Raw genomic sequence first — 25665 nt, 5'->3', positions numbered from 1 at the left:
ATGTTTAGAAAACTTTTCTCAGGTGCCAAACCTAGGTTTTGTTTGAAGGGAAAAGCTGTTTTCCCATATTGGTTTAAAGCGGGCCTGAATGGGGCTGTTTGCTGAGCGTTATAGTTTAGATTCATTTATACTCCCCATATATCAGGATTCTGGCTAATTTAAGAATGAATCATATATTTGTATTTATCAAACGTATTTATCAAACTGTAGTTCGTTCAACCATATTTCATTGAATGCACAACAGTTGGTTAGATATATACAGCTCACTGGTCCATTAACAATTAATCAGTGGAACAGCTTGCCTCCAGAAGCAGTAAATGCTCCAACACTGGAAGTTTTTAAGAAGAGACTGGACAGCCACTTGTCCGAAATGGTGTAGGGTTTCCTGCCCGAGCAGGGGGTTGGACTAGATGACCTCCAAGGTCCCTTCCAACTTTACTAATATGAACATACAGTGATTGAGTTTCCATGCTTAAATAACCCAACCATACTATTTTTGGTCTCTCTGAAAGTTGTGTAACAAATTATTCCTCTCTCACAGGCTTTGTATCCATTGATCACCTGTTTGTTGTGTGTCAGTCAGAAGCAGTTTTTTTTAAATAACTGGCATATCTTCCTACAAAATTGTCTGTCTCATTTGAAGGTAAGGACTGTTTCGTCATGCTCCTGTCAGATTTAGTAAGTAATATTTTCAATCTGGATTAACCACAAAAATAATGTCCATATAAAATAAACGTAAGGCTCTAATACAGTGGTTCTCAACCTGTGGGTTGGGACCCCATTTGGGGTCGAAGGACCATTTCACGGGGGTCGCCAAACAAGGCTGTCCGCCATTTTTTCCCCCTTTGACGACGCCCCTGGCACCCGGTGATGTATAAGTGGTTGGGGGTCACCACAACATGGGGAACTGTATTATGGGGTCACGGCATTAGAAAGGTTGAGAACCACTGGTCTAATAGAAGAGAATATCTGTAACTCAGGGTCGAACTGTAGAGTCCTTGGTGTTCTCCGAGCTTGTTGTTTATAGATGGTAACAAAGGGTTTGATTGCAATTAGGTAATATTATCTGGGCAGGAATATAACGCTTGTCGCTCACAATAACTTGTGAGACTGTTTTCAAGCCTCTTCGTAAGGCTTGTAATGTGAAGCGATTTCAAGTCAGAGTAACCTATTCCTGCATATTTCTCAACTGATTTTTCATATTGCCTGTGCTCTTTTTATCCATTGTGAGTTCTAGTTATGTAGAAATTTACTTTGGGGAGGTTAGACTTGGTTGGTCACGAGTCCTTTTTAATAATTGCTTTCCAGTGGAAGCTGCTTGAGATATCGGTTCCTAAATCCAAGAGCCTTCTTGAGTGCAGCTCTGATGTTGACCAAAGGTCAGCAACGTTTTTGCAGCCAGGAGCTGCACCTCCTTATTATTATTATTATTTTTTGCTTCTACATTTATTTATTACCCCCAGGTTGGATGCTAAAATATCAAGCTGTTTGCATTTTCATGGGAGATTAAGGGCAAACGAATGACAGTTTGGTGTAGTACAGTGGTGGCGAACCTGTGGCACGGGTGCCAGAGGCGGCACTCAGAGCCCTCTCTGTGGGCACACGTGCCGTTGCCCCAGCCTCCCCTCCCCCCACGACCCCCTCCTCTCCAGCAGCCCCCCTGAAGGAGAGTCGCCCCCGAGCGTGACCCACGCGGAGCAGTGCAGCCAAGGACATGGCAGCCAGGCAGCGTAGATGAGACTTTGCCCTCACACCCCATCATGCAGTTGATGCTGCAGGATGCGGGCAGAGGGTGTGACCACCATAGCGCTGCTGGGCTGCCTGGGCGATCTACGGCGGGCCCTGGAGACGGTGAGTGGCCCTGCAGGCAGGCGGGGCTGGAGATGGGGGCAGAATGAGGGCGGGGTAGGGGGCGGGGCCAGTTTTGGGGCACTCGGTCTCTAAAAGGTTCGCCATCACCGGTGTAGTAGTTAAGGCATCAGGCTAGAAATTGGGAGAGTTGTGAGTCTTGCCTTAGGCCAGGGGTAGACAACCTTGGCTCTTTTAAGACTCATGGACTTCAACTCCCAGAATTCCTGAGTCAGTTATGCTGACTCAGCTATGCTGACTCAGGAATTCTGGGAGTTGAAGTCCATGAAAGTCATAAAAGAGCCGAGGTTGCCTACCCCTGCCTTAGGCACAAAATCAGCTGGGTACCGAGGGCTACTATGTCTTTGCCCTAGGGAGGAGGCAGTGGCAATCTACTTCTGAAAAAATTGCAGGCACTGGTCTGGGCCTCCAAGTACTGTATCGGACATGATGGAACAAAATGGGGAAAAAAGTGATGTTTAAACATTACAGAATCTTAAATCAACTACCTAGCTCAGCCCCTTAATCTTATTTTAAAAAAAAAAGTGGGTGGGAGGATCATATATTCCAAAATAAATAGTGCTGACCCTGAACTTCAGTGGCCTAATCTGAAAAGTACTCTAAAATACAGAAGCAGGCTTGAGGAGTCTTATGTTAATGCAGATTGCTCATCACTAATGTAGATGATCTGTTGAATGGAATATCTCCCTTTCTCCTGTAAGTGCACAGAAGGCTGAAGGAGGGGGAAAGAGCAAATAGAAAAACAATAATAGCATCAGAGATCGGAGCAGAATATTATGTGTTGTATGGTACTTCTGATGTAACCTTGCTTTCTCTTGCGCAGCGGTTCTCAACCTGTGGGTCGGGACCCCATTTGGGGTCAAACCACAATTTCACGGGGGTCGCCAAATAACGCAGTCCACCATTTTTTCCCCCTTTTCCTTAGCTGTGCTACTCCCTTTTATTCTATTGGCTTTTGAAAGCCAATAGAATAGACTCTCTTGAATAGAGTCTAATTCTATTGGCTTTCAAAAGCCAATAGGAATAGTCCAGGCTGTCTCTGCCCTGCTGAATCCGTCAAAAGTCCCATTCTGCAAACGGTGCTGCACCAGTTGAGTAGTCCTCGACTTACGACCGGTTGAGTAGTCCTTGACTTACAACCGGTTGGGGGTCACGACATTAAAAAGGTTGAGAACCACTGCTCTTGCGAGTTCTGTTTCTGTTATTGTGGCGATATCTGTTGGGAGTCATAGGATAGTGGAGCGTTCACCATTCCAATAATGTGGTGTGCCCCATAGCCTTGTTTATGATGTTGTCTATCTCAGAGGTCCCCAACCTTTGGGGCACCAGGGACCGGTTCCGAGGAGAAAGGTTTTTCCACAAACTGGAGGGTGTGTGGTTTTGTGTGCTGTCTGCATCTCATGGATGGGGCTTTGCTTGTTTGTGCGGACTGGTTGCTGGCATGCCGTAGCCTGATACTGGTCCACGGACCAGGGGTTGGGGACCCCTGGTCTATCTGTATAAGGTATGGAGTCGCATCAATTTTAATGGAAAATCCAAACACACTTTTTAATTATTGTCACTGTAACATTTGAATAACATATGCACTTGATTGATTTAGTTAATAATATTGCTGTTAATGTTTGAATTCATAACTACCTAGGCTTTAAATTGCGTAACAACAAAATTCAACAGTTGAATGTATTAGGATAGTATTCTTTCTCTTACTATATATTTTGTTACGATTGTGTGTATTTCTTTACACAATGGCAACTCTTTTGCAACATCTCCACTTTTATTGTCTCTGTCTACCTGCTGTTGCTATGTGTTAAATATAAAGGGGTATGCAAGTATCTTTTTAATTTTCTTATTTAGAAATATCACACTGCTGACAATGAGCATATAAAAATCTCCATTGTCCGGGATTTTATTTAATCATATAGCATGTATCACATATTTTAATATAGTTTTGTTCCCCTAACAACATAACATTTTATGATGTGGCTCTGTTCAATAGAAACAATCAAAGCTATTACAATATTTGTTTATTAAAAACTTGCAATATTACAGATTTTTTTAAAAAAAATTCGATTTGGAAAAATACTGAGATTTTACAATCGAAACATAATTATGCTCAAATTCTGTAATTAGCTAACAAATCTACCACGTATCTCTAGTTCTCTACTATTTTCTCTTAACATGTTTTAATGGTTTTAAAACATCAATAAGTAGTAAATTATCACAACTCAGAATAAAACTAATATAGAGCTTACATAAATAAAGATTCAGAAGTAATCATAGAATTTTTAGATATGTCTAGGAATGCTGGTTGACGAAATTTTTTAATTATCAGCCTGCTCACCTCAGTGCAGGAAAATGTGAATAAACAACTTGGAATTTCCAGTTATTGAATATGCAGGATCTTTATCCTAATACAATTAATTTCATAATACTTGGATTTGATTGCACCTGATATATGATTCCATTTCTTATCATGGGGTTTAAGTGAATTGATAATAACTTTGTGGGTGTATAGATCAACTTTTAGATTAAAGAGATTTAGCAGTGTAATCCTATGCATGTCTACCAGAAGTTAATCCCACTAAAGTCAGGAAATTTTGTTCCTAGAGAGAGGTGCATAGGATTGTAGTGTGTACATAGGCCATAAAGGAAATACAAATAGTTTTAAATATTTGTAAACTGAGAAAGAAAGAAAAACGAGGAAAATAATTATTTTTGCATGTTTTTAGAATTGTAAAAGAAAATAATAAAAATAGTTTATAGATCGTCTTAAGAGTGATCAGTTTTCTATGTTGGAATTCCAGCACCTAGAATGTTCAAAATTGCTCATATCTTAATTGATACAGTCCAATTTTAGATGTAGACCAGTGGTGGCGAACCTATGGCACGCGTGCCAGAGGCGGCACTCAGAGCCCTTTCTGTGGGCACCCATGCCGTGCCCCAGAGATGGCGAGGGACTGGCCCCTGGCCCCTCCCACCCAGTCTGTCATGACCACTGCGACCATGCCCATCCAGCACCCGGTGATAAATAAGATGGTTTTGGATTGCAGTTTGGGCACTGGGCCTCTAAAAGATTCGCCATCACTGATGTAGACTATTCTTGCATGTAGTTTCTAAACAGTGACTGTGAAATATTGTAAATAACATACAATATATTAAGAACACTGAATTACAGGATTGTAGCATCCAAATCATGCTTATAGCTGTGATGGTGGTACAGTGGTTAGAATGCAGTATTGCAGGCTAACTCTGCCCACTGCCAGGAGTTCGATCTTGACAGGCTCAAGATTGACTCAGCCTTCTGTCCGTCTGAGCTTAATAAAAAGAGGACCCAGATTGTTGGGGGCAATAGGCTGACTCTGTAAACCGCTCAGAGCGGGCTGTAAAGCACTGAGGAATGGTATATAAGTCTAAGTGCTTATTGCTATTGCTTATGAACATGGAAGTCTTTCTGTGTCAAAATACTTCTGTTGAATGGAGCCCCAGTAACGAGCTTTCTGTTTGCCCTTTTTATTTTTTCATCTAACATGCATGTGCTTCCCATTCTCATGTTTGTTATGTTTTGCTGTCTTGCATTGCTTTATTTAGATCCCATCTAACAACAGTATCAGAAAACAAATAGAAACACTTCAGGTGAGTTCATATGCTGTCATAGTAAAGTAAGAAATTGCTTTGCTTTTCGTGGTTTTCTGTTGTTTCATTGTGTATTTTATTTGACTCTTTAAAACAAGCAGTTTTGTCTTATTGTATCTATAAAAAGAATATTATAAAAGTTAATATTATTTGTGGAGAAAAGATACTTTGATCACGGTGTTAAGCACGTTGTCATTGCTATTTGATAGCGTTTTCTTTAAATATTTCCTCCGAGCTAGTCACAGAAAGCATGTTTTCATTTTATAGAAAGACTGAAATAGCTTTGATTTTTCTGACTACGTAGTATGTTGGGTAGGAAGACTTTTTCTGCAACAAGCACGGCAATGAGATGGGAATCATACTGGATTATTTCTGGGACAGGTTTTACAAAGCACATTCCGAAACAACACTTAAAACTACAAATATTGATGTGGTTCTTATGTTCATGAAAAAAAATACAGAGAATCAATTTCTACCTAGCATTAACGTCTTTACGTTAATCTGAGTGCCCAGTGTTTTGTCATTGCAGGAACTTGAAGTATAATTTTAGGAATGCCTTAGTTCTTAGAGCTACTACTAAATAATTGTATCTGCAGTGAGGCTTATGTGAAATAGTAACCGTGTTGTTGTTGTTGTTTTTTAAAAAATGTTTTTAACAGAATAAAGATCCGAAGATGTCTCGAGTTGCACTGGAATCGCTATATAGATTATTATGGGTTTACGTTATTAGGATAAAATGTGAAAGCAACACTGTAACGCAGAGGTAAGCCATTTGGTCCAGTGTACTAAAAATAATGTTTAATAATGTTAAAAGTGCTGTTGCTGCTTTTTGGTAGAGTTGCCCATGGGATTTTTTCAATATTCTCTTCTAAATCCTTTCCTCTACAGCCGTCTGATGGGCATAGTATCCGCACTTTTTCCAAAAGGCTCTCGCAGTGTGGTTCCTCGAGACACACCTCTAAACATATTTGTAAAAATTATTCAGTTCATTGCTCAGGTAAATCCTCTTTATAAAAGCTTTAGCCCAAATATGATAATGCCTGAAATGTTTAACTTTTGCTCATTCCCATGTTTAAGCCCTCCTGTTCCACAAGAACTCTTAAGTTACATATTTTTAATCTTTTAAGAAAGCTGTGACGTATATTAAATTGAAACACGGGAATCTGCCCAAACTACTATTCATTAACTTCTGTTAATTAAACAGAAGTTTAGGTGCCATACGTAACAAATAGTATAGCTTTCTGATTTTTGAAGTTGTTATATTCCCCTATGTAGCAGGAATTGCTTATAGCAGACATGTCAAACTCGTAACGTATTGGGACGGTTTTGCCATTGCCGGCAATGGGGTAGGCGTGGCTTCCGGATGACACATCCGGCCCACGGGCCAGCAGTTTGACATCCCTGGCTTATAGGATTTTGGATTAATGTTTAGATCAACCTGTCATCCATTCTTGTTGTTCAGTCATTTTTGAACACACCCAGCGGCACATACAGTACAAATGATAGAAATCAAGTGAAGACATATAGTTGTCTTTTAGATACGTTTGTATGCCACTACTAATTTCTACACTGGTAAATTTCTAATAAAACCTCTGGTAAAAAAAAAAAGTTCCAACAATTTGAAATCCAGTGACGTAAATATTGTGAGCTGCTAACTGCCTATGTAGGGGAAAGGTTTTTGAGCTTAAAATAATCTTAAATTTAGATACATCCTTTTTTTGTGGGACCTTGATCAACGTACGATAGTACAGATATCTTTAAATAATTTACATTATGACTTACAATTACCATAATAAATGGGAAAAATGAGAGTGAGTTGGATAGATATATAAATAAAAATAATTAGATATGCCACAGTTACCATGCAAGTCAAGTTTAGCATTTTTCCTAAAATATTCTCTGGTTTATAAAAAGTTTTATATAGTTGTGATTTTATTTTTCTAGGAACGTTTGGATTTTGCAATGAAAGAAATAATTTTTGATCTTCTCAGTGTGGGAAAATCCCCAAAAACCTTCACTATTAATCCAGAGGTAAAAATAAGAAACTAAAATATTGTTTGCAATTTGTTTTTTAATAAGATTATAAACACATGCACTGTATTGAGGGTCTTCTAGAAATACTACAGCTAGTTTGACCTAGTGTAGTGATGGCGAACCTTTTAGAGACCAAGTGCCCCAACTGCAACCCAAAACCCACTTATGCATCGTCAGGTGCCGGTTGGGTGTGGCCCATTGGGTGGGTGTGGCCCATTGGGTGGGTGTGACCCATTGGGTGGGCGTGGCTGCGGTGGTAACGGCAGACTGGGTGGGACTAAAAAGTTCAATCAATCAATTCCAACTTTGCAAGATCTTTTTTTTTCCCACGAGAAGTTGAAATTGACTGATTGATTGAAACTTTTTTTTTTTTTGCACATGGCGGCGGAGGCCTAAAGCGAAAAGGTTTTATAAAACCCAGCTGAAGGCCTAGGACTGGAGCGACGGCATGCGTGCCCATAGAGAGGGCTCTGTGTGCCACCTGTGGCACCCGTGCTATAGGTTTGCCACCACAGATCTAGCATTTGTAATGTTTCTGTTTAGCAATTGAATAAGGTTTGTTTTAAATCCTGAATTTTAATACAGTAACACATTTGGAATTGGCTGAAATGAAACAGAATCCCTGTTTGTTCTTTCTGCAAAAGGAGGACAAAAGCACATGTGTCTGAAAAATCTTTCGATAGATCTGAGTATCCTTTCCAAAGCCATACATTTTTCCCATATTTGTTGAATAAGCTAAAATTGTCTGGCGTCACGTCACACACACTAAGTCATAAATTGCAATTGACAAATCATAACAGATGTTGAAATACTGCGCAAAGCGAAAATCAATCTAAGTTCACCATGTAGTGCGTCCTGACATCATTGCACAAATTGCATTATGATATTTGGTGTTCCCTCCTTGTAGATATTCATGGCCAGCTTTTGCTAATCATATAAATGACTCCTTGTAGGGTTGGCTGAGAAAAAAAAAAACCTGACATTTAAAGCATTTTATCATTTATTTAGCCCAGGGGTAGGCAGTCTTGGCTCTTTTATGACTCGTGGACTTCAATTCCCAGAATTCCTGAGCCAGCCACGCTGAGGGAAAAGGGAGAGTTTCCAAGCTGAGCCATGCTAGCTCAGGAATTCTGGGAGTTGAAGTCCATGAGTCATAAAGCGGTCTAGGCCTAGGCCAGGGGTAGGCAACCTTGGCTCTTTTATGACTCCTGGACTTCAACTCCCAGAATTCCTGAGCCAGCCATGCTGAGGGGAAAGGGAGAGTTTCCAAGCTGAGCCATGCTGGCTCAGGAATTCTGGGAGTTGAAGTCCACGAGTCATAAAGCGGCCTAGGCCTAGGCCAGGGGTAGGCAACCTGGGCTCTTTTATGACTCGTGGACTTCAACTCCCAGAATTCCTGAGCCAGCCATGCTGAGGGGAAAGGGAGAGGTTCCAAGCTGAGCCAGGTTGGCTCAGGAATTCTGGGAGTTGAAGTCCACGAGTCATAAAACAGCCAAGATTGCCCACCCCTGATTTAGCCAATAGAAACACAAGAACCGATCTATTTTAAAGCAGATTTTTAAAAAGTCATTTAGTGCTTAATTTAAGTGAGATGCCATTTGTGTTTCTTGGGAGAATAATATTTTATAAAACAAAAGCGCCATTCTGCTAAATAATGCGTAGGGCAGATGAAGATTAGATGGAGAGAGGTTATCTACACTCATTTTACAACATTAACCTGTAGTATGTTGCATCCTTGCTTGGTCCCTGAATGATGTTCCTCTGATTTTTGCAGAGAATGAATATAGGTCTCAGAGTCTTTCTTGTGATAGCAGACAGTTTACAGCAGAAGGATGGAGAGCCACCTATGCCAACTACAGGCGTTGTACTTCCATCAGGAAACACTCTGCGCGTAAAGAAAGTTTTTCTTAATAAAACTCTGACTGATGAGGAAGCAAAAGTTATAGGTGAGTAATTTATGGCTTAGGGAAGGAATAGTGTGTTTATTATTCAAAGTAGTAAATGATAGAAAAGTAACTGGTTTTTTTTTTTTTTAAGCACAGTCAAATTAACCACATCACTTGCTTATGATTTTGGATAGTACAGTGCTTTGTAGCAGCACTAAGTAGTCCTGAAAAAAGACCTTGTCCTTCATATGCTTATTTTTATTTCACTTCAGTTGAAATTAGATCAAAAGTAAAGTTTTTGAATAGTGTGTGTGTATACACACACACATACAAATATATACATATACATATACATATAGCTGATCGGAGTCAGAACGAGGTGCGCAATAGGAGAAAGGGAGGAATGAGCAAGCGGTATTCAGGAACCCCTGGTGAGGAGAACAAGGTAAGGGGGAACTGGGGAGATATGGAGGTAATGATCACCCAAAAAAGGGGGGGGGAAAGGTTCTGCTTAGCCTAAGAACTTGTGATGAGGGGACGGGCAGTGATGCATATATAGGAAAGGGAAATAGGAAGAGGATGGATATCGGTGCTGAGGATACGTCCAGAATGCAGTCCAATCAGCTAGGACCGGTAACGAGGTCCAGGAGCCAGATGCAAGCGCTGATTAACCCTATATAAGTTTCTCACATTGACTAGCATTGAACCCTGACGATGTTGGTAGTTTTCCGACGAAAGCTTGGTAATTTATTAAATTTTTCTAGTTTGAATTCTTCCTGGTGTTCATGTTTGGTTTGTCTTTGTGGATATACCCAGGAATCGTGTTTTTACTGATATTATTGACATATATACATATACACATATACATACATATATACATATACATACATACATACATACATACATACATACATACATATATGTCAAGGTGTAATCAATCAGACCGGTCTGTCTGAAAAACTTCCTGTATATACTCCCTTGACTCGGCTGGCAAAGAGGGGAGGAAAGCCTGTGGCTTGGTGGTTAAATCACTGCCTAGTATGTAAACTGCCCAGGTTCGAATCCCATAAAGGGTGTGGCTAACTGAAGAGAGCAGAATGAGCTCGAAATGGCCATCTTATTCTCCCAATTTAATTCTTTAACTCTTTGTCAGAAAAAGAAATTTGGATTTGTAAATGTTTCGCAGTTGCAACTTGAGCCTGCTTAATGCCCCTAGTTGGGGGGCTGCAAGGCAAAAGAGATTGTAAAAAGTATAACTGCAGTATAACAGTTAAAAATATCAAGGTGTGATCAATCAGACCAGTCTGTCTGAAAAACTTCCTGTATGTATGTATATGTATGTGTGTGTGTATGTGTATATATATGTGTGTGTGTGTGTGTGTGTGTGTGTGTGTGTGTGTGTGTGTGTGTACACACACACACACACATACACACACACACAGAAAGTTTTTCAGACAGACTGGTCTGATTGATTGCACCTTGGCATTTTGACTGCTATACTGCAGTTCTACTTTTTTTATAATCTCTTTTGCCTTGCAAAAAGAAATCTGAATATATATATACACATACACTACACACACATACACACACACACACAATTTATATACTATAAATATTCTCAGCACCAACAGAACATTTGCATAAGTATTTTTTAACTTTGTGAGAAATCCTGCCTTTTATCTAAGCTTGAGGAAGACTGGAGGCTCTCCCTTACCTGCTCATTCATACAGAAACTCGGAATATCCATGAAATATTGGGTTATTTTCTGACCCTCAGAGTGGTTAATATTTGGGAGAGAACCCATCGAACCATCAAGCCCATCTACTATAGCTGGAAGTTAGAAAGGAAAGGCAAATTTTAGGATTTGTTAAATTCAGAATTGTAGTCAGACCTGACCCAGTCTGATCCCCTAAGGCAGAGGCCACCGACCTTTTGGGCACCAGGGACCGGTTCCGTGGAGAGAGGTTTTCTGACGAGCGGAGACGGTGTAGTTTCCTGTATCCTGTGGATGGGGCTTTGCTTTTTTCCACTGACTGGCTTCTGGCATGCTGTGGTCCGGAGCTAGTCCGTGGACCAGGGAACCCCCAGCCCTATGGAAGTCAAACTCTCGATTCCAGTTGATTGAAGCGACAGGTATTTTTACTAAGAGATGCTGATTGCCGTAGAGTTGGGCAGAATCTGAAGTTCCCATGCATCAATACAAAACTAACCCCTTACTTTCCCCAGCCTTCTCCCCATGGTCCATCCATGTGTAGCCAATCTGGCACCGCCAAGCTGTTTTGGGAAGCACTGAGGCAGTGGTTCTCAACCTGTGGGTCGGGACCCCATTTGGGGTCGAACGACCATTTCATGGGGGTCGCCAAACAACGCAGTCCGCCATTTTTCCCCCCTTTTCCTTAGCTGTGCTACTCCCTTTTATTCTATTGGCTTTTGAAAGCCAATAGAAGAGACTCTCTTGAATAGAGTCTGATTCTATTGGCTTTCAAAAGCCAACAGGAATTGTCCAGGCTGTCTCTGTCCTGCTGAGCCCGCCAAAAGTCCCATTCTGCAAACGGTGCTGCACTGAGGTGTTCAGGCTGGTGAAATTCCACTCTCAGGGTAAACGGCCTTGAAGATGCCGGTACTCCAAAATGCTCTGTTCTTCCTCCGCTGTCATTCCCCCCCCTCCCAATTGTCAGACCCACCACCTTTGGCTTGGCGCCTTGCTGTCGTCCTGCCATCAGTGAAGGGAGGGGGGAACAAATGGGCAATAAAAATGTATTGCCTCAATAGTGGGAAATTGATAAGATAAGATAACCTTTATTGTCTTTTTTTTTTTTTTACTGTGGGCACAACGGCACACATCAAAAATGAACAGGCAACTAAATTTCATTTTTGATGTGTGCCGTTGGGCCCACATTAAAAAAAATGACAATGAAGGTTATCTTATCAATTTCCCACCATCGAGGTATACATTTTTATTGCCCATTTGTTGCCCCCTCCCTTCCCCAGTTCATTGATGGCAGGACGCCAGCAAGGCGCCAAGCCAAAGGTGGTGGATCTGACAATTGTAGTAATTACAGTTTTAGTAATTCATTAGGATTTTTGAAAGAATTAAGTCCGTTGACTCCTTTTTTCTTCTGACTTTGTAGCTGGCTCCCTGCACCCAATTTTATTGCACTTGTAGTCACAAGTAGAATCCTGGATCTTCTGTCTAAATCTGGAATGCTTTTCTGAAGTCCAATTGCAGGACCTATTTCTCATCCTGTCCCCAATTTCAACTTTTAAACTGGGAAGGAATACCGCTGGTTTTCAGGGATACTACCGTATATTCCGGCGTATAAGACAACCCGGCGTATAAGACGACCCCCAACTTCGGCGCTGAGTCACATGCCTAGAAAGTCGTCTTATATGCCGGAAACTACCATTATTTCCGGCGTATAAGACGACCCCTGACTTCGGTGCTGATTTTAACGCGAAAGTCGTCTTGTATGCCGGAGAGTACGGTAATAATGTCAGAATAAATTGAATAAATATTTTTAAATGTTTAACCATTATTTGAGTGGTCAGATACCCAATTTAAATTTATGACTTTAAAAATATTGTAAAATAAAACTCGGCGTATTTCGTTTTAAGTAATGTATACAGGATTTCACTTGTATCTAATAAGATTCCAGAATCATTTAAGAAACAAACGATATTGAACTTATCCTTTCAGGAATGTCAATATACTATCCTCAAGTAAGAAGAGCACTAGATAGCATACTTAGGCATCTAGACAAAGAAGTTGGGAGGCCAATGTGTATGACAAGCGTGCAGATGACCAATAAAGAACCTGAAGATATGATCACGTAAGTAGCCAATTAATTACAACTAATTCAGCGCAGAGCTACTTTATACTTTAAATAAAATTGGAATGATATCTTCATTAATAAAAAAAAAGAAATTTAGTCTAGATTGCCATGTTTTGCTGTTACATTTTAACTATTTAACATTTGGATGTTGTAAGCCATCCAGAGTCTTGTCAAGTGGGTGGCCATAATAAATTTAGTAAATAACAATATGAAACAATAATAACAATAGCAATCATAACATTTTGCTCGCAAAAGTAGTTGAGAGTTCCCCCAGGCATATTCTAGAACAGGGGTAGGCAACCTTGGCTCTTTTATGACTCGTGGACTTCAACTCCCAGAATTCCTGAGCCACATGGCTCAGCTTGGAAACCTCTCCCTTTCCCCTCAGCATGGCTGGCTCGGGAATTCTGGGAGTTGAAGTCCATGAGTCATAAAAGAGCCCAGGTTGCCTACTCCTGGCCTAGGCCTAGACCGCTTTATGACTTGTGTACTTCAACTCCCAGAATTCCTGAGCCAGCATGGCTCAGCTTGGAAACCTCTCCTTTTCCGCTGGCTCAGGAATTCTGGGAGTTGAAGTCCATGAGTCATAAAAGAGCCAAGGTTGCCTACCCCTGTTCTAGAAACTATCTGGATTCATCTGGCAACTTGATAAGTCCATTTAACTGGTACATCATCTGCCCGTTAGTTTAAAACTGACTAGAGAATTATCTGACAACGAAACCAGATTTTCATACCATAGAGCAATGATGGCGAACCTTTTAGAGACCGAGTGCCAAATTGCAACCCAAAACCCACTTGTGTATCGTTGAGTGTTGGGTGATCCTGGCCCATTGGGTGGGCGTGGCTGTGGTGGAAACGGCAGACTGGGTGGGACTAAAAAGTTCAATCAATCAATTCCAATTTTGCGAGATTTTTTTTCCCCGCGAGAAGCTGAAATTGATCGATTGATTGAACCTTTTTTTTTTTTTTTTGCACACGGTGGCGGAGGCCTAAAGCAAAAAGGTTTTATAAAACCCAGCTGAAGGCCTAGGACTGGGGCGACGGCATGCGTGCCCACAGAGAGGGCTCTGCGTGCCGCCTCTGGCACCCGTGCCATAGGTTCACCACCACGGCCATAGAGGATCTATAGCTTTTTAAAAAAGCAACCTTTAAAAAGCTAAGGCAGGCAATCTCAGTCTGCCAGGAGCATGAAGTCGGAGCCTGATCCTATGAAAAAACTTTAGCCACTGGGACATCTAGTGTGTTTTGGGAGCTGCAGTCCACTGAAAACTATCAGTGAGGTAGCAAAATAATAGGTTTGACCTGTATGTTGTGTTCAGTCTTCCTGGGCAGGTGTGGTTATCTTTGCCTGGGCTTTGATTGGGTTCTCTTCTGGGATGGTTCTTAGGCCATATAGAAAACAAGGGACAAGAATGAAGTTAATCTTAGGGAAAATGATATTCACACCTGTTGCCTATTCTTTTGTTGCTGTATTACAGAAGAAATTCCTGTTTTCTAATTAACATCTCACTTGTGCAATGTCAGTTTATGTACATAGTTAGGATGCTAGTTCTTGTTAGATAGTCCAGTGGTTCTCAACCTGTGGGTCGGGACCCCATTTGGGGTCGAACGACCATTTCACGGGGGTCGCCAAACAACGCAGTCCGCCATTTTTTCCCCCTTTTCCTTAGCTGTGCTACTCCCTTTTATTCTATTGGCTTTTGAAAGCCAATAGAATAGACTCTCTTGAATAGAGTCTAATTCTATTGGCTTTCCAAAGCCAATAGGAATTGTCCAGGCTGTCTCTGCCCTGCTGAGCCCGCCAAAAGTCCCATTCTGCAAACGGTGCTGCACCAGTTGAGTAGTCCTTGACTTACGACCGGTTGAGTAGTCCTCGACTTACGACCGGTTGGGGGGTCGCGGCATTAAAAAGGTTGAGAACCACTGAGATAGTCAGAGATATAGTGAGTATAACAGCTGTTTTAACAAGGGTAGAAATCTGTAATCATTCCATAAACTTTCAGTTGACCTAATAAAAACATTGCTTCAACTTTTTTTTTCTTTTCTGTGGTCATTGTGGTTTTTAGTTTTACTGTTTAGTGTATTAAGCCATTGTTTCCATCAGAGCTTAATCATTATAAATATATAATTGTTTTTCTGTTTCTGTCGCTCAGTTAAAATATATAATTTCATAGTTGTAATTAAAATAAAATTCTTAAGTTGGTGTGAATGTACAATCCATCTAGTCACTGTGAAATAAGCTATGTAATATGGTTCTCATTGACAGGGGTGAGAGAAAACCAAAAATTGATTTGTTTAGAACTTGTATCGCTGCTATCCCAAGACTGATCCCAGATGGAATGAGCAGGAATGACCTTATTGAACTGCTTGCAAGGTAGGATTAGCCAAGCTTTTACTCTGGAGTAAACAATGGTCCTCGGTAAGTTCCCTAGACAGCGCATTGTATCCTTAGACATCTCTGTTTTATCTCTTTGTCAAACTTTAAGATAAAATTATTGTGATTTTTAAAAATGAGAGTCTGGAATATTTCAGTATCATCATCACCTCCAAGAGTTCCTTTTAGCCCCCAGGTTGTCATTAGAAAATAATTCTTCTTCTTCTTCTTGTGCCATATCCATTATTGGACGTTGGTGATCATGTTGGCGATCCTGTTTTTATCAGCAGCCACACAAAAAAGTGCTGCTGAGTTCTGTCCAAACCAGTCCCTTAGATTTTGAAGCCACGATGTTCTTCTTCTGCCTGGACCTCGCTTGCCTTCAATCTTTCCCTGGTGTATTAGATGGAGTATGCCGTATTTTTCTGGGTCTCGCATCATGTGTCTGAAATATTCTAATTTTCGTTTTTTAATTGTTTTGATGATTTCCCTTGGCTTTCCCAGGCGGCTTATCACCTCCTCATTTCTGATCTTATCAACCCAGCTTATTCGTAACAGCCGCCTGTAAATCCACATTTCAAATGGTTCTAGTCTCTTCAGGTGGCCTTCTGTTAGAGACCAACTCTCTACTCCATAGAGCAGGATAGAAAAAATATAGCATCTGACAAGCCTGATTTTCAGTCTTAGGCTTATGTCGTGACTGCAGAAAATAATTATTCTTAGAAAATCAAAATTACGAATGGTTGGGGATTCCTCACATATTTACCAAAGATCGATTTTTGAAATTATGGAACTATTCTGAAATATACGTTACAAGCTAAAATACACATTCTACGACTGATAAAACCAAAATATTCTCCTTTTGCTGCTTTAAAATGTAAAAGGTTAGCAGAGAGTATTTCACGATCAAGGCTCATCTCCAAATACTGGCTGCTCATTAAAGATTCACGAATAATCTTAATGTTGGGTTCAGGTACATCTCAATTAATGAGTAGGTTCATAGAGGAGCACTTTTAACTCTTCATTTATATGGGCCTGCTCTAGTTTTATAGTTTCAAATTGTACCTTGGAATTTGAATTGGATTTAAACAAGTCACAGCTTCATCTATTGTCTGGCAGAGAAGGGGCTCAGAGCTGGTAGACTTGCTAATCTAGGATGGCTGCAGGCAGATCAATAGTACTTGTGCTAGTGATACACAAAGTGTATTTAATTCTAAAGGAATAAGGATGAATAAAACCTAACTGAAAGTTAATAGTGAAAGGATAGGAGTTCATTCCAGGGAGTGGAAGAACTTGGGAAAAGAGTAGTCTTATAATTTGCTTCTACTTTCAGGAGTAATTTAATCACAATTAAATCATCTGCAGTACTGTATCTGTATCACTGCTAAATGTGCATAATGCAAGTATTAGCAAATTACCACCCCAATCCTGTATATTGCCTTTCATCTTCAGACTTAACTTCTTTTTCATAATCGATATGCTAATTCTTCATTGTTGTCAACAGGCTGACAATCCACATGGATGAAGAACTGCGTGCACTGGCTTTCAATACTTTGCAAGCATTAATGCTGGATTTTCCAGATTGGCGGGAAGATGTTTTGTCAGGATTTGTTTATTTTATTGTCCGAGAAGTCACCGATTTGCATCCTACTCTCCTGGACAATGCAGTTAAGATGTTGGTACAGCTAATTAGTCAGTGGAAACAAGCAGTCCAGATACAAAACAAGAACCAGGAAACTCAGGTATAATTATGCTGTGTGAATGTATGTGTTTTAACGGAGTAATGGATTCCTACAAATGGGGTGCATTATTTTAGATATGTGAATACATGGAAGATTGAGCTATCCTTGTTGGTTGTATTCTTGCAAGTGCCTGACCCTTACCACACTGGACAACATGATGAAAATGTTGTCCCGTGAGGTAAAATTGCCCATGAGGCTTTTATCTGCCCCTATATATATTCAGAAGGCGTAAATACAAATGAATAGATCCCATTGATTTTAGTAATTTCTGTTTTTCACCTTTTAGCGTGGCATAGCCAATGGAAGTGCTCCCACCCTTTCCCTGGAAAGGACCCCTTATTCTAGTGTGTTCCATGTGGTTGAAGGCTTTGCGTTGGTTATCCTCTGTAGCACAAGATCTGCCACTAGGAGACTAGCTGTCAGTTGTCTCAAGGAAATAAGAGCTCTCTTCACTGTTTTAGACATGACTAAGGTAAGCTGACATGGTTTCGAAAGAAAGCAGATTTTCAAAGAATTTAGAGACTTTTTCCTCTAAAAGAAACTTTTATTATTCTGCATAGCTTCGGCACTAACAAAGTTAAGCCAGAAACTGAATCCTCCCTCCCCCAAGCGTCTATAACAAAGCATAACTCATTCCTTCATTTTACAGTCATCAATCACATTTTCCAATTAATGTGAAGCATGAGGTGTCCCTCCCGTTGCAGCTGAGCTGACCTTGGCCACACTGTGCTCAGACATTGTTATGGTTAACTACATACTTTCTCACCCCTTAAACTACTGCTATCTGTATTAACCCTAGAAATACTATACGGCTAAATAAAACAGGTTTGCTTCTTCATATATGGCAAGCAAGAACATCCGATGTTGGCAGTCTTGACATAAGCAAATTGTCATGTGTGTCTTGTGTTTATCTTAATGCTGCTTTGACTTTGTCACATATCAGATATTTGTGTTCTTAGGGTGATGATGAGTTGGCCATAGATGTAATGGACAGGTTGAGTTCATCAATCCTTGAAAGTTTCATACACCTCACAGGTGCTGACCAGGTAAGATTCATTCTTTAGAAATCATGAAAAAAATAACAAATGCTTAATGATTGATTAATCTTTTGCTTCACATTACACATGTACAGGTAGTCCTCAATTTACAACCATTCATTTAGTGACCATTTGAAGTTGCAGTGGCACTGAAAAAAGTGACCGATGACCAGTTTCACACTTGCAACCACTGCAACATCCCCATGGTCATGTGATCAAAATTCAGCCAACTGGGAACTGGCATGTGTTTATGACAGTGGCACTTTTCTTGGAGTCATGTGATCACCATTTGTAACCACCCCAGAGGGCTTCTGACAAGCAAGGTCCATGGGGAAGCCAGATTTTCTTAACGAATCAATTAACGAATCACATAACAACTGCAGTGATTGACTTAACAACTGTGGCAAGAAAGGTCATCTCTCTTAACAACTGTCTTGCTTAGCAGTGGAAATTTTGGGCTTACTTGTGGCTGTAAATTGAGAGCTACCAATATTGCAAGCCTTGTACGCACCAAAATAAATATTGAGCACTACTTCTTAAATCTGAAAAAGCCTTTAAACCTATGCTAAATAAAAGTCTTAATTGCTGTATTTACCCTTTCCCAGGATTACATGAATGGAGAGACCGTGTTCATTGAGAATTGTAACCCTAGAGGTGCTTTACAAAAGGCCACTGGACTTTGTTTTTTCTTGAAGACGCTTCGCTTCTCATCCAGAAGCTTATTTATTTTATTTTTATTTTTAAAATTTATAAAACCGCCCCACTCCCGTAGGACTCTGGGCGGCTAACAATAAAAACACCATAAAAACATGACAAAACAAACAGTACAATAACAGTCATCCAGGGGTCAGATTTTATAAACCCGAGGCCTGCCGGAAAAGCCAGGTCTTAAGCAGCTTACGGAAAACCAACAGGGTGGGAGCGGTCCTAATCTCCGGGGGGGAGCTGGTTCCAAGACGTGGGCGCCATCACAGAGAAAGCCCTCCTCCGCGGCCCCGCCAAATGGCACTGCTTGGCCGACGGGACCTGAAGGAGGCCCAGCCTGTGGGATCTAACCGGCCGAAGGGAACTATGAGGTAGTAGGCGGTCTCGCAAATAGCCTGGCCCTGAGCCATATAGTTGAAGAAGCTTCTTGGATGAGAAGCGAAACGTCTTCAAAGAAAAACAAAGTCCAGTTGTCTTTTGAAAAAGCACCTTTGGGACAGCCATGACCTTGGATGACTGAGAATCTCCATAGACATTGAGAACAGCAGATGCTGTTGACAAGGACTGAATGGGTGGGAAATGCAAATAGTTGCAGACATTGCTTCAAAAATGGGAATAGCCGGGCCCAGCCTCATTCCTTTTCTCTCCTGTTTCCCCCATCCCCCCTTTCTCTCACTTCATCAGTTTGGTTCATCACTTTCTCTTCATTTCCCTTCTAGTGCAACTATCCCTTCCCTTTCCCCACCTCAACATGCTGTTTTTTCCTTATATTTTACTGGTTTTCTTCTGGAAGGAAGGAAGAGTCTCTTTGCTTCTGTGAGTAAGAGAGAATGATTACTACATGCATGTAGGGAAATAATGTTATACGTGGTAGTTTATTTTACAGAGAATTAATAATTTTAATCCATGGCTACTAAATGTAGCTTCAAGCACATATTCGTATACATATAAGTACAACATCCACATATTGGCACGGGAGTGGGGTACTATAGAAGTTGGCAAGTGTACGTGGATAAGGTGGGAAACTTGATTTTTATCCATATTTCATATTTCTTCCTTTCTGTATTTTCTTCGACGGGTGATGCTGATGAAGTATTAAATTTAAGGTTGTCTTTTTTTCTAGTAAATACAATAATCGCTTTGAGTAAGGGACAGCTTACTTTGGCAAATGACATTGGAATGTTTGCTTTTCTTCAATGCTATCCCTAATCCTTTTTAAAACTGAAAATTCAGATGTCTTCTGTCTATATCACGGGTCGGCAACCCACGGCTCCAGAGCTGCGTGCGGCTCTTTGAGCCTTCTCCTGCGGCTCCCAGCCTCCTCTGCCATTTACAGAGACAGAGATAGAGAGAGGCACTTGCGCTTCCCTTCTCTCACCCCCCCTCCTCTCTCTCTCTCTCTCTCTCTCTCTCTCTCTCTCTCTCTCTCTCTGTGTGTGTGTGTGTGTGTGTGTAAAAGAGAGTGGCCTCACGCTGTTCTGACGAGCTGACAAGCTTATTAGGTGGGGCTCCTCCCTTTGCTGCATCTCTGCAGGAAGCAGGAAGGGCAGGAGAGAGCCAGCCCAATAATGTGTGTCAGCTTGTTGGAGAAAGCCTGAAGCCAGCTGGCCAGGTGAGCAGAAGATCAGAGAGGGGGGGGGGGAGAGAGAGAAAGATGGAGAGAGAGAAAGAACTCATGAATAGCAGCCTCTATTTCTTTTTAATTAAATTCTTCAATCAAGGTCCTCACCCCTTGTGCGCGCGCACACAAGTTTTGCAGCTCCCAGTGTTTTCTTTTCTCTGGGAAATGGGTCCAAGTGGCTCTTTGAGTGTTTAAGGTTGCAGACCCCTGGTCTATATAATAGCTATTGCTGCTCAATTCAAGGAAGAATGCCATTACCAATAGGGGAGGGGGACAGTATTCTGTAGACTAGAGTTTCCCAATATTTCTGGCTTTGCGGACTACAGAGGGAAGAAGGGATGGTTGTGCACGAGTGGCTGGCAAGCGTGCACACATGCAGCTCCTTTTGCGTGAGCGGCATGCATGCAGGCCTGCCAGTCACGTACATGGAGTGCATGCGTACGCGCTTGCCCCCTGCTCGCACAAGTGAGACTGCGCGTACGCGATTTCTGGCTGTTTCTGTGGCCCAGTTTGCAATCCCCTCACGGCCCACTTGAACCTTTATGCTATAGTAGACAGAGATCATCCAAGCTCTGGAATGAGATGCCTCAAGTATGCTGTTATCATTCTAAACTGAAATCTGAAGATACTTTGAAAATTGCAATTTAAGCTTCAGTCACACTTTTAAATTTAAGCTCGTGAATGGCTCAGGGGAACGGGCAAGTTAAATCAAATCTAAACAAAGTATTACTGTAGAAAGCCAGGTTCTTGCACTTGGGATTTAATTAATTTTGAAAGATCGGGTTAACAATTTAGGGGCGTTCCCTGGTATTTGTGTTGGCGTAGAAAGCAGATAACATTTTAATAAAACGGTATTCGGTATATCATGACAGAACTTTCTGAACTAGCCTGATCTAACAATAGCTACGTATCTCTTGATTCTATTTATTTTTATTTTTTACATTTATATGCAACCCATCTCACCATGACTTGGGAAGTCTACAAATGATGCAACGATAAACATAAAAACGATTGAAATGGAAAAGAGTTACCTCAGAGCTAAGGCGAAAGGGACTGACTGCACAGGAATGAGGGCTTCTTATCCCCTCAGCCGCTCCAGCAAGGAGCAGCCCCTCCCCCATCCATAATGATGTATATGCCATTTTAGTGTGGGGCTATTTTTGAAAAGCTAATTCACTTACATTCATTCACCTGCATTGATAACGGGTTCTGTAGTGCCTGTACGTTAAGCACAATTGTTTTGAAACAGCTACAAGATTACTGTCTTTCCCCCCACTTCTAAGAGAAATAATCCTTATTTTGTACACTTATTTGTGTCCTCACCCTCAGAGATGTAATGATATCAGTATCTTAATTGTGTAAGATTGTGAAAGGTTTTCTAGCCTTTTCTTCTTTTCTTTGAAAATCCCTGTGTTCCTATGTCATCTCTGCTAATGTTGAATATGATTACTGATTAGAATTAGTAAATCCCAACAAGAGGGAGCATTTGTATCGGAGAAGGGAGTAGTAAAAGAAAAGTTCGTGCGTTGCTCTGTAAACTGTGATCTGACTGAATTTACCTAAAAGAATATTTATTTTCATTTTTTTTCTCCAAATATAGTACTTTGTGCTTGTTTTGCCAAATAAGCCATGTTCGTTTTGCAGTGGGGATAGCCTTAGTTTATGTATGCCCGTACTTTGTGCTTGTTTTGCCAAATAAGCCATGTTCGTTTTGCAGTGGGGATAGCCTTAGTTTATGTATGCCCGTAGCTTCAGATACCAATTTTAAAGCATTTTGGGTGAGCTAAATGCATTTATTTTTGTTTCCATACACAGACTATGTTATTGTACTGTCCCAGTTCAATAGATTTACAAACATTAATTGACTGGAGCTCTTCTCCTATCAGCCACCAATTTGATGTCGTCAGTCCATCACATATATGGATATTTGCACATGTGTCTCAGGGCCAGGACCCCTGGATTATTAGCCTTTCCAGTTTGATGAAACAGGAAAATCTGCCAAAGCACTGTCCCACCGCAGTGAGCTACGCTTGGATGTTTGCTTATACCCGGCTCCAACTGTTGTCTCCCCAGGTTGACATAAAGTAAGTCACCCTTTAATACAATGAAGTACTTTCATGTATATGGAGGAAAACAGGCTGAAAAAAATAGCTAATATTTTAATTCAGTGAAATATGTAGGATTGACTTTAAAAAAAAAAACAAAGTGGGATGCTAAAGCAAAATTATTTTTGCAATGCTATCAATTTATATTTTAATATTGTTTATATATATATATAGCTGAACTTAAATTACTAAATTTGTAACTGAATATAATACAGATAATCTCATTTAGCAACCAAAATTGGGACCAGCAACTGCAAAGCGGTCAGTAAATGAAACAGCAACTATGCTTTAGTTTTCATTTGCTTTACAGACTTGCCAAGGTCATAAATATGATAATTGGCTGTAAAGATATTTTCCATCACCACCATAAATGCAAATGGGCACTAGCACAGACTACCTATGTTGGAATTTTTACAGGATTCAGAGAAACCGCGCTAAGCCATCCCTGTTGTTCCCTTGCAATAGAAACCATATTTTAGAAATACAAAGATTTAATTTAAAATCTTCTCCTAGGCCAGAGTAATTATAGTAGTATACACATAAACCTCAGTTGTGATATCTTGCTTAAACATTGAGTCTCATTTACCCTTAAATACTCAATGCATTATAAAATCTTCTCCCTCAAACTTTCCATTCTTTTTTTTCTCTTTCTCTTAACAGCAGCCCTGTCAATGCCAAGAAAGTAAATACTGCCATCAGCAGTGATTCCTACATTGGGCTCTGGAGAAACTATCTGATTCTTTGTTGTAGTGCCGCAATGTCTACACCATCTTCTGCATCCACAGGTTCCGTCAGGTGTTCCCCGCCTGAGACGCTGGCGTCTACTCCAGATAGTGGCTATGGCATTGATTCAAAAGTATGTTCATCCGGTGCATTAAGCAGTTTATATTTCTGTTCTTCTTAAGCAGTTTGGATTTCTTTTCTCCTAGATGAGGTGTATACAGTGAGTAGAGTAGAGTAGAGCAGAGCAGAGCAGAACAGAACAGAACAGAACAGAATAGAATAGAATAGAATAGAATAGAATAGAATAGAATAGAATAGAATAGAATAGAATACGGAATGGAGAATAGAATAGAGTAGAGTAGAGTAGAGTAGAGTAGAGTAGAGTAGAATAAAATACGGAATGGAGAATAGAATAGAATAGAATAGAATACGGAATGGAGAATAGAATAGAGTAGAGTAGAATAGAATAGAACAGAATAGGATAGAATAGAATATGGATAGAATAGAATATGGATAGAAAATAGAATAGAATAGAATAGAATAGAATAGAATAGAATAGAATAGAATAGAATAGAATAGAGTAGACCTTGGAGGTCTTCTAGTCCAGCCCCCTGCTCAAGCAGAAGAACCTATACTATTTCAGACAAGTGACTGTCCGGTCTTCTTAAATTTCTTGTTCATTTATTGGAAATAAAATTCAGAAATCCAGTGTTGTTCCCGTAGCTTTTGAAAATCAAAACATGTATTTGTCAGCGTGGGAAAGCTTAGATCAGTGGTTCTCAACCTGTGGGTCGGGACCCCATTTGGGGTCAAAGGACCATTTCACGGGGTCGCCAAACAAGGCTGTCCGCCATTTTCCCCCCCTTTGACCACGCCCCTGGCACCCGGTGATGTATAAGTGGTTGGGGGTCACCACATCATGGGGAACTGTATTATGGGGTCGCAGCATTAGAAAGGTTGAGAACCACTGGCTTAGATAGAGCTGCAATGTTTTAAAGGCCGTTATTTTTCTTCATAGAAATGATTTATTATATGTAGTTTTCCTGTAAAATGATGCTTGAATTTTTTTCTTATCTGAAATCTCATTTTGTCATACTTCATTTTATTTTATAAAATAAAAGAATCCCTAAGGCTTTGGTTTCAAGCTAATTCCATTTGACTGTCAGTTAAGCTGTCAGTTTTGTTAGTGAAGCTCCAAATTGTATTAGAAATGATTGTGTTACTGTTTGGATACACAAGCTCTCAAATAAGCTGGTCTGCAGAGGAAATAATCAAAGCTGAATCCAATAATTTTATTTGTTTTATTTATCCAATTTAGGTACTGTCCATCTCACTTAGAGAGACTCTGGATAGTTTCTAGCTAAAAGCACATAAAATAGAATATAATATTCTTTATTGGCCAAGTGTGATTGGACACACAAGATATTTGTCTCTGGTGCATAAGCTCTCAGTGTAGAGTAAAAGAACAAGGTGATAAGTCAGATACAAACAACACGTGGTAAATCCTAAGATACCCCTAGGCCAGGGGTAGGCAACCTTGGCTCTTTTATGACTTGTGGACTTCAGCTCCCAGAATTCCTGAGCCAGCATGGCTCAGCTTGGAAACCTCTCCCTTTCCCCTCAGCATGGCTGGCTCAGGAATTCTGGGAGTTGAAGTCCTCGAGTCATAAAAGAGCCAAGGTTGCTTACCTCTGGCCTAGGCCTAGGCCGCTTTATGATTCGTGGACTTCAACTCCCAGAATTCCTGAGCCAGCATGGCTCAGCATGGAAACCTCTCCCTGTCCCCTCAGCGTGGCTGGCTCAGGAATTCTGGGAGTTGAAGTCCACGAGTCATAAAAGAGCCAAGGTTGCCTACCCCTGCCCTAGGAGAAGATAGTAGGAAAAATGAGAAGACAAGAAAGATGAGAAGGATAATAGCAATACAGCCCTACTACTACTGCTACTACATCTTTTGGTGTAAGATAGTACTGTGGGGAGTCGGGTGTCTAGAAGAGTTGATGGCGTGGGTGGAACCATAAACCATATAAAAATATCTCAGTAATATCAGAGCCAAGTAAAACATGAAGATAGAATAAGTTAAAAAGTTAAAATACAAAGGGACTT

At 40.6% G+C, this 25665-nt stretch overlaps 1 protein-coding gene across 11 annotated transcripts in view; it reads left to right on the top strand.

Annotated features, from left to right (window-relative positions):
- The window catches only part of FRYL (FRY like transcription coactivator), a 187793-nt gene that overhangs the window by 79742 nt on the left and 82386 nt on the right, over positions 1-25665 (top strand). For 8 of the 11 annotated variants that reach the window (XM_039368293.1, XM_039368291.1, XM_039368288.1 and 5 more), the window contains exons 11-23: positions 542-643; positions 5458-5502; positions 6162-6265; positions 6391-6499; positions 7447-7533; positions 9311-9482; positions 13120-13252; positions 15522-15629; positions 17134-17371; positions 17658-17843; positions 18331-18417; positions 22550-22818; positions 23500-23695. In XM_039368293.1, the coding sequence (XP_039224227.1) occupies positions 542-643; positions 5458-5502; positions 6162-6265; positions 6391-6499; positions 7447-7533; positions 9311-9482; positions 13120-13252; positions 15522-15629; positions 17134-17371; positions 17658-17843; positions 18331-18417; positions 22550-22818; positions 23500-23695 (1836 nt within the window). The remainder of the gene's footprint in view (positions 1-541; positions 644-5457; positions 5503-6161; positions 6266-6390; positions 6500-7446; positions 7534-9310; positions 9483-13119; positions 13253-15521; positions 15630-17133; positions 17372-17657; positions 17844-18330; positions 18418-22549; positions 22819-23499; positions 23696-25665) is intronic. The other 3 variants (XM_039368290.1, XM_039368295.1, XM_039368294.1) reach the window with 1 other exon arrangement.

Source organism: Crotalus tigris, unplaced genomic scaffold, assembly GCF_016545835.1.
Source record: "Crotalus tigris isolate CLP2741 ecotype Arizona unplaced genomic scaffold, ASM1654583v1 scf7180000020728.642097, whole genome shotgun sequence".
Taxonomy (NCBI): Eukaryota; Metazoa; Chordata; class Lepidosauria; order Squamata; family Viperidae; genus Crotalus; species Crotalus tigris.
Note: the sequence above shows the minus strand (reverse complement) of the source record. Positions and strands in the feature narration are given on the sequence as shown.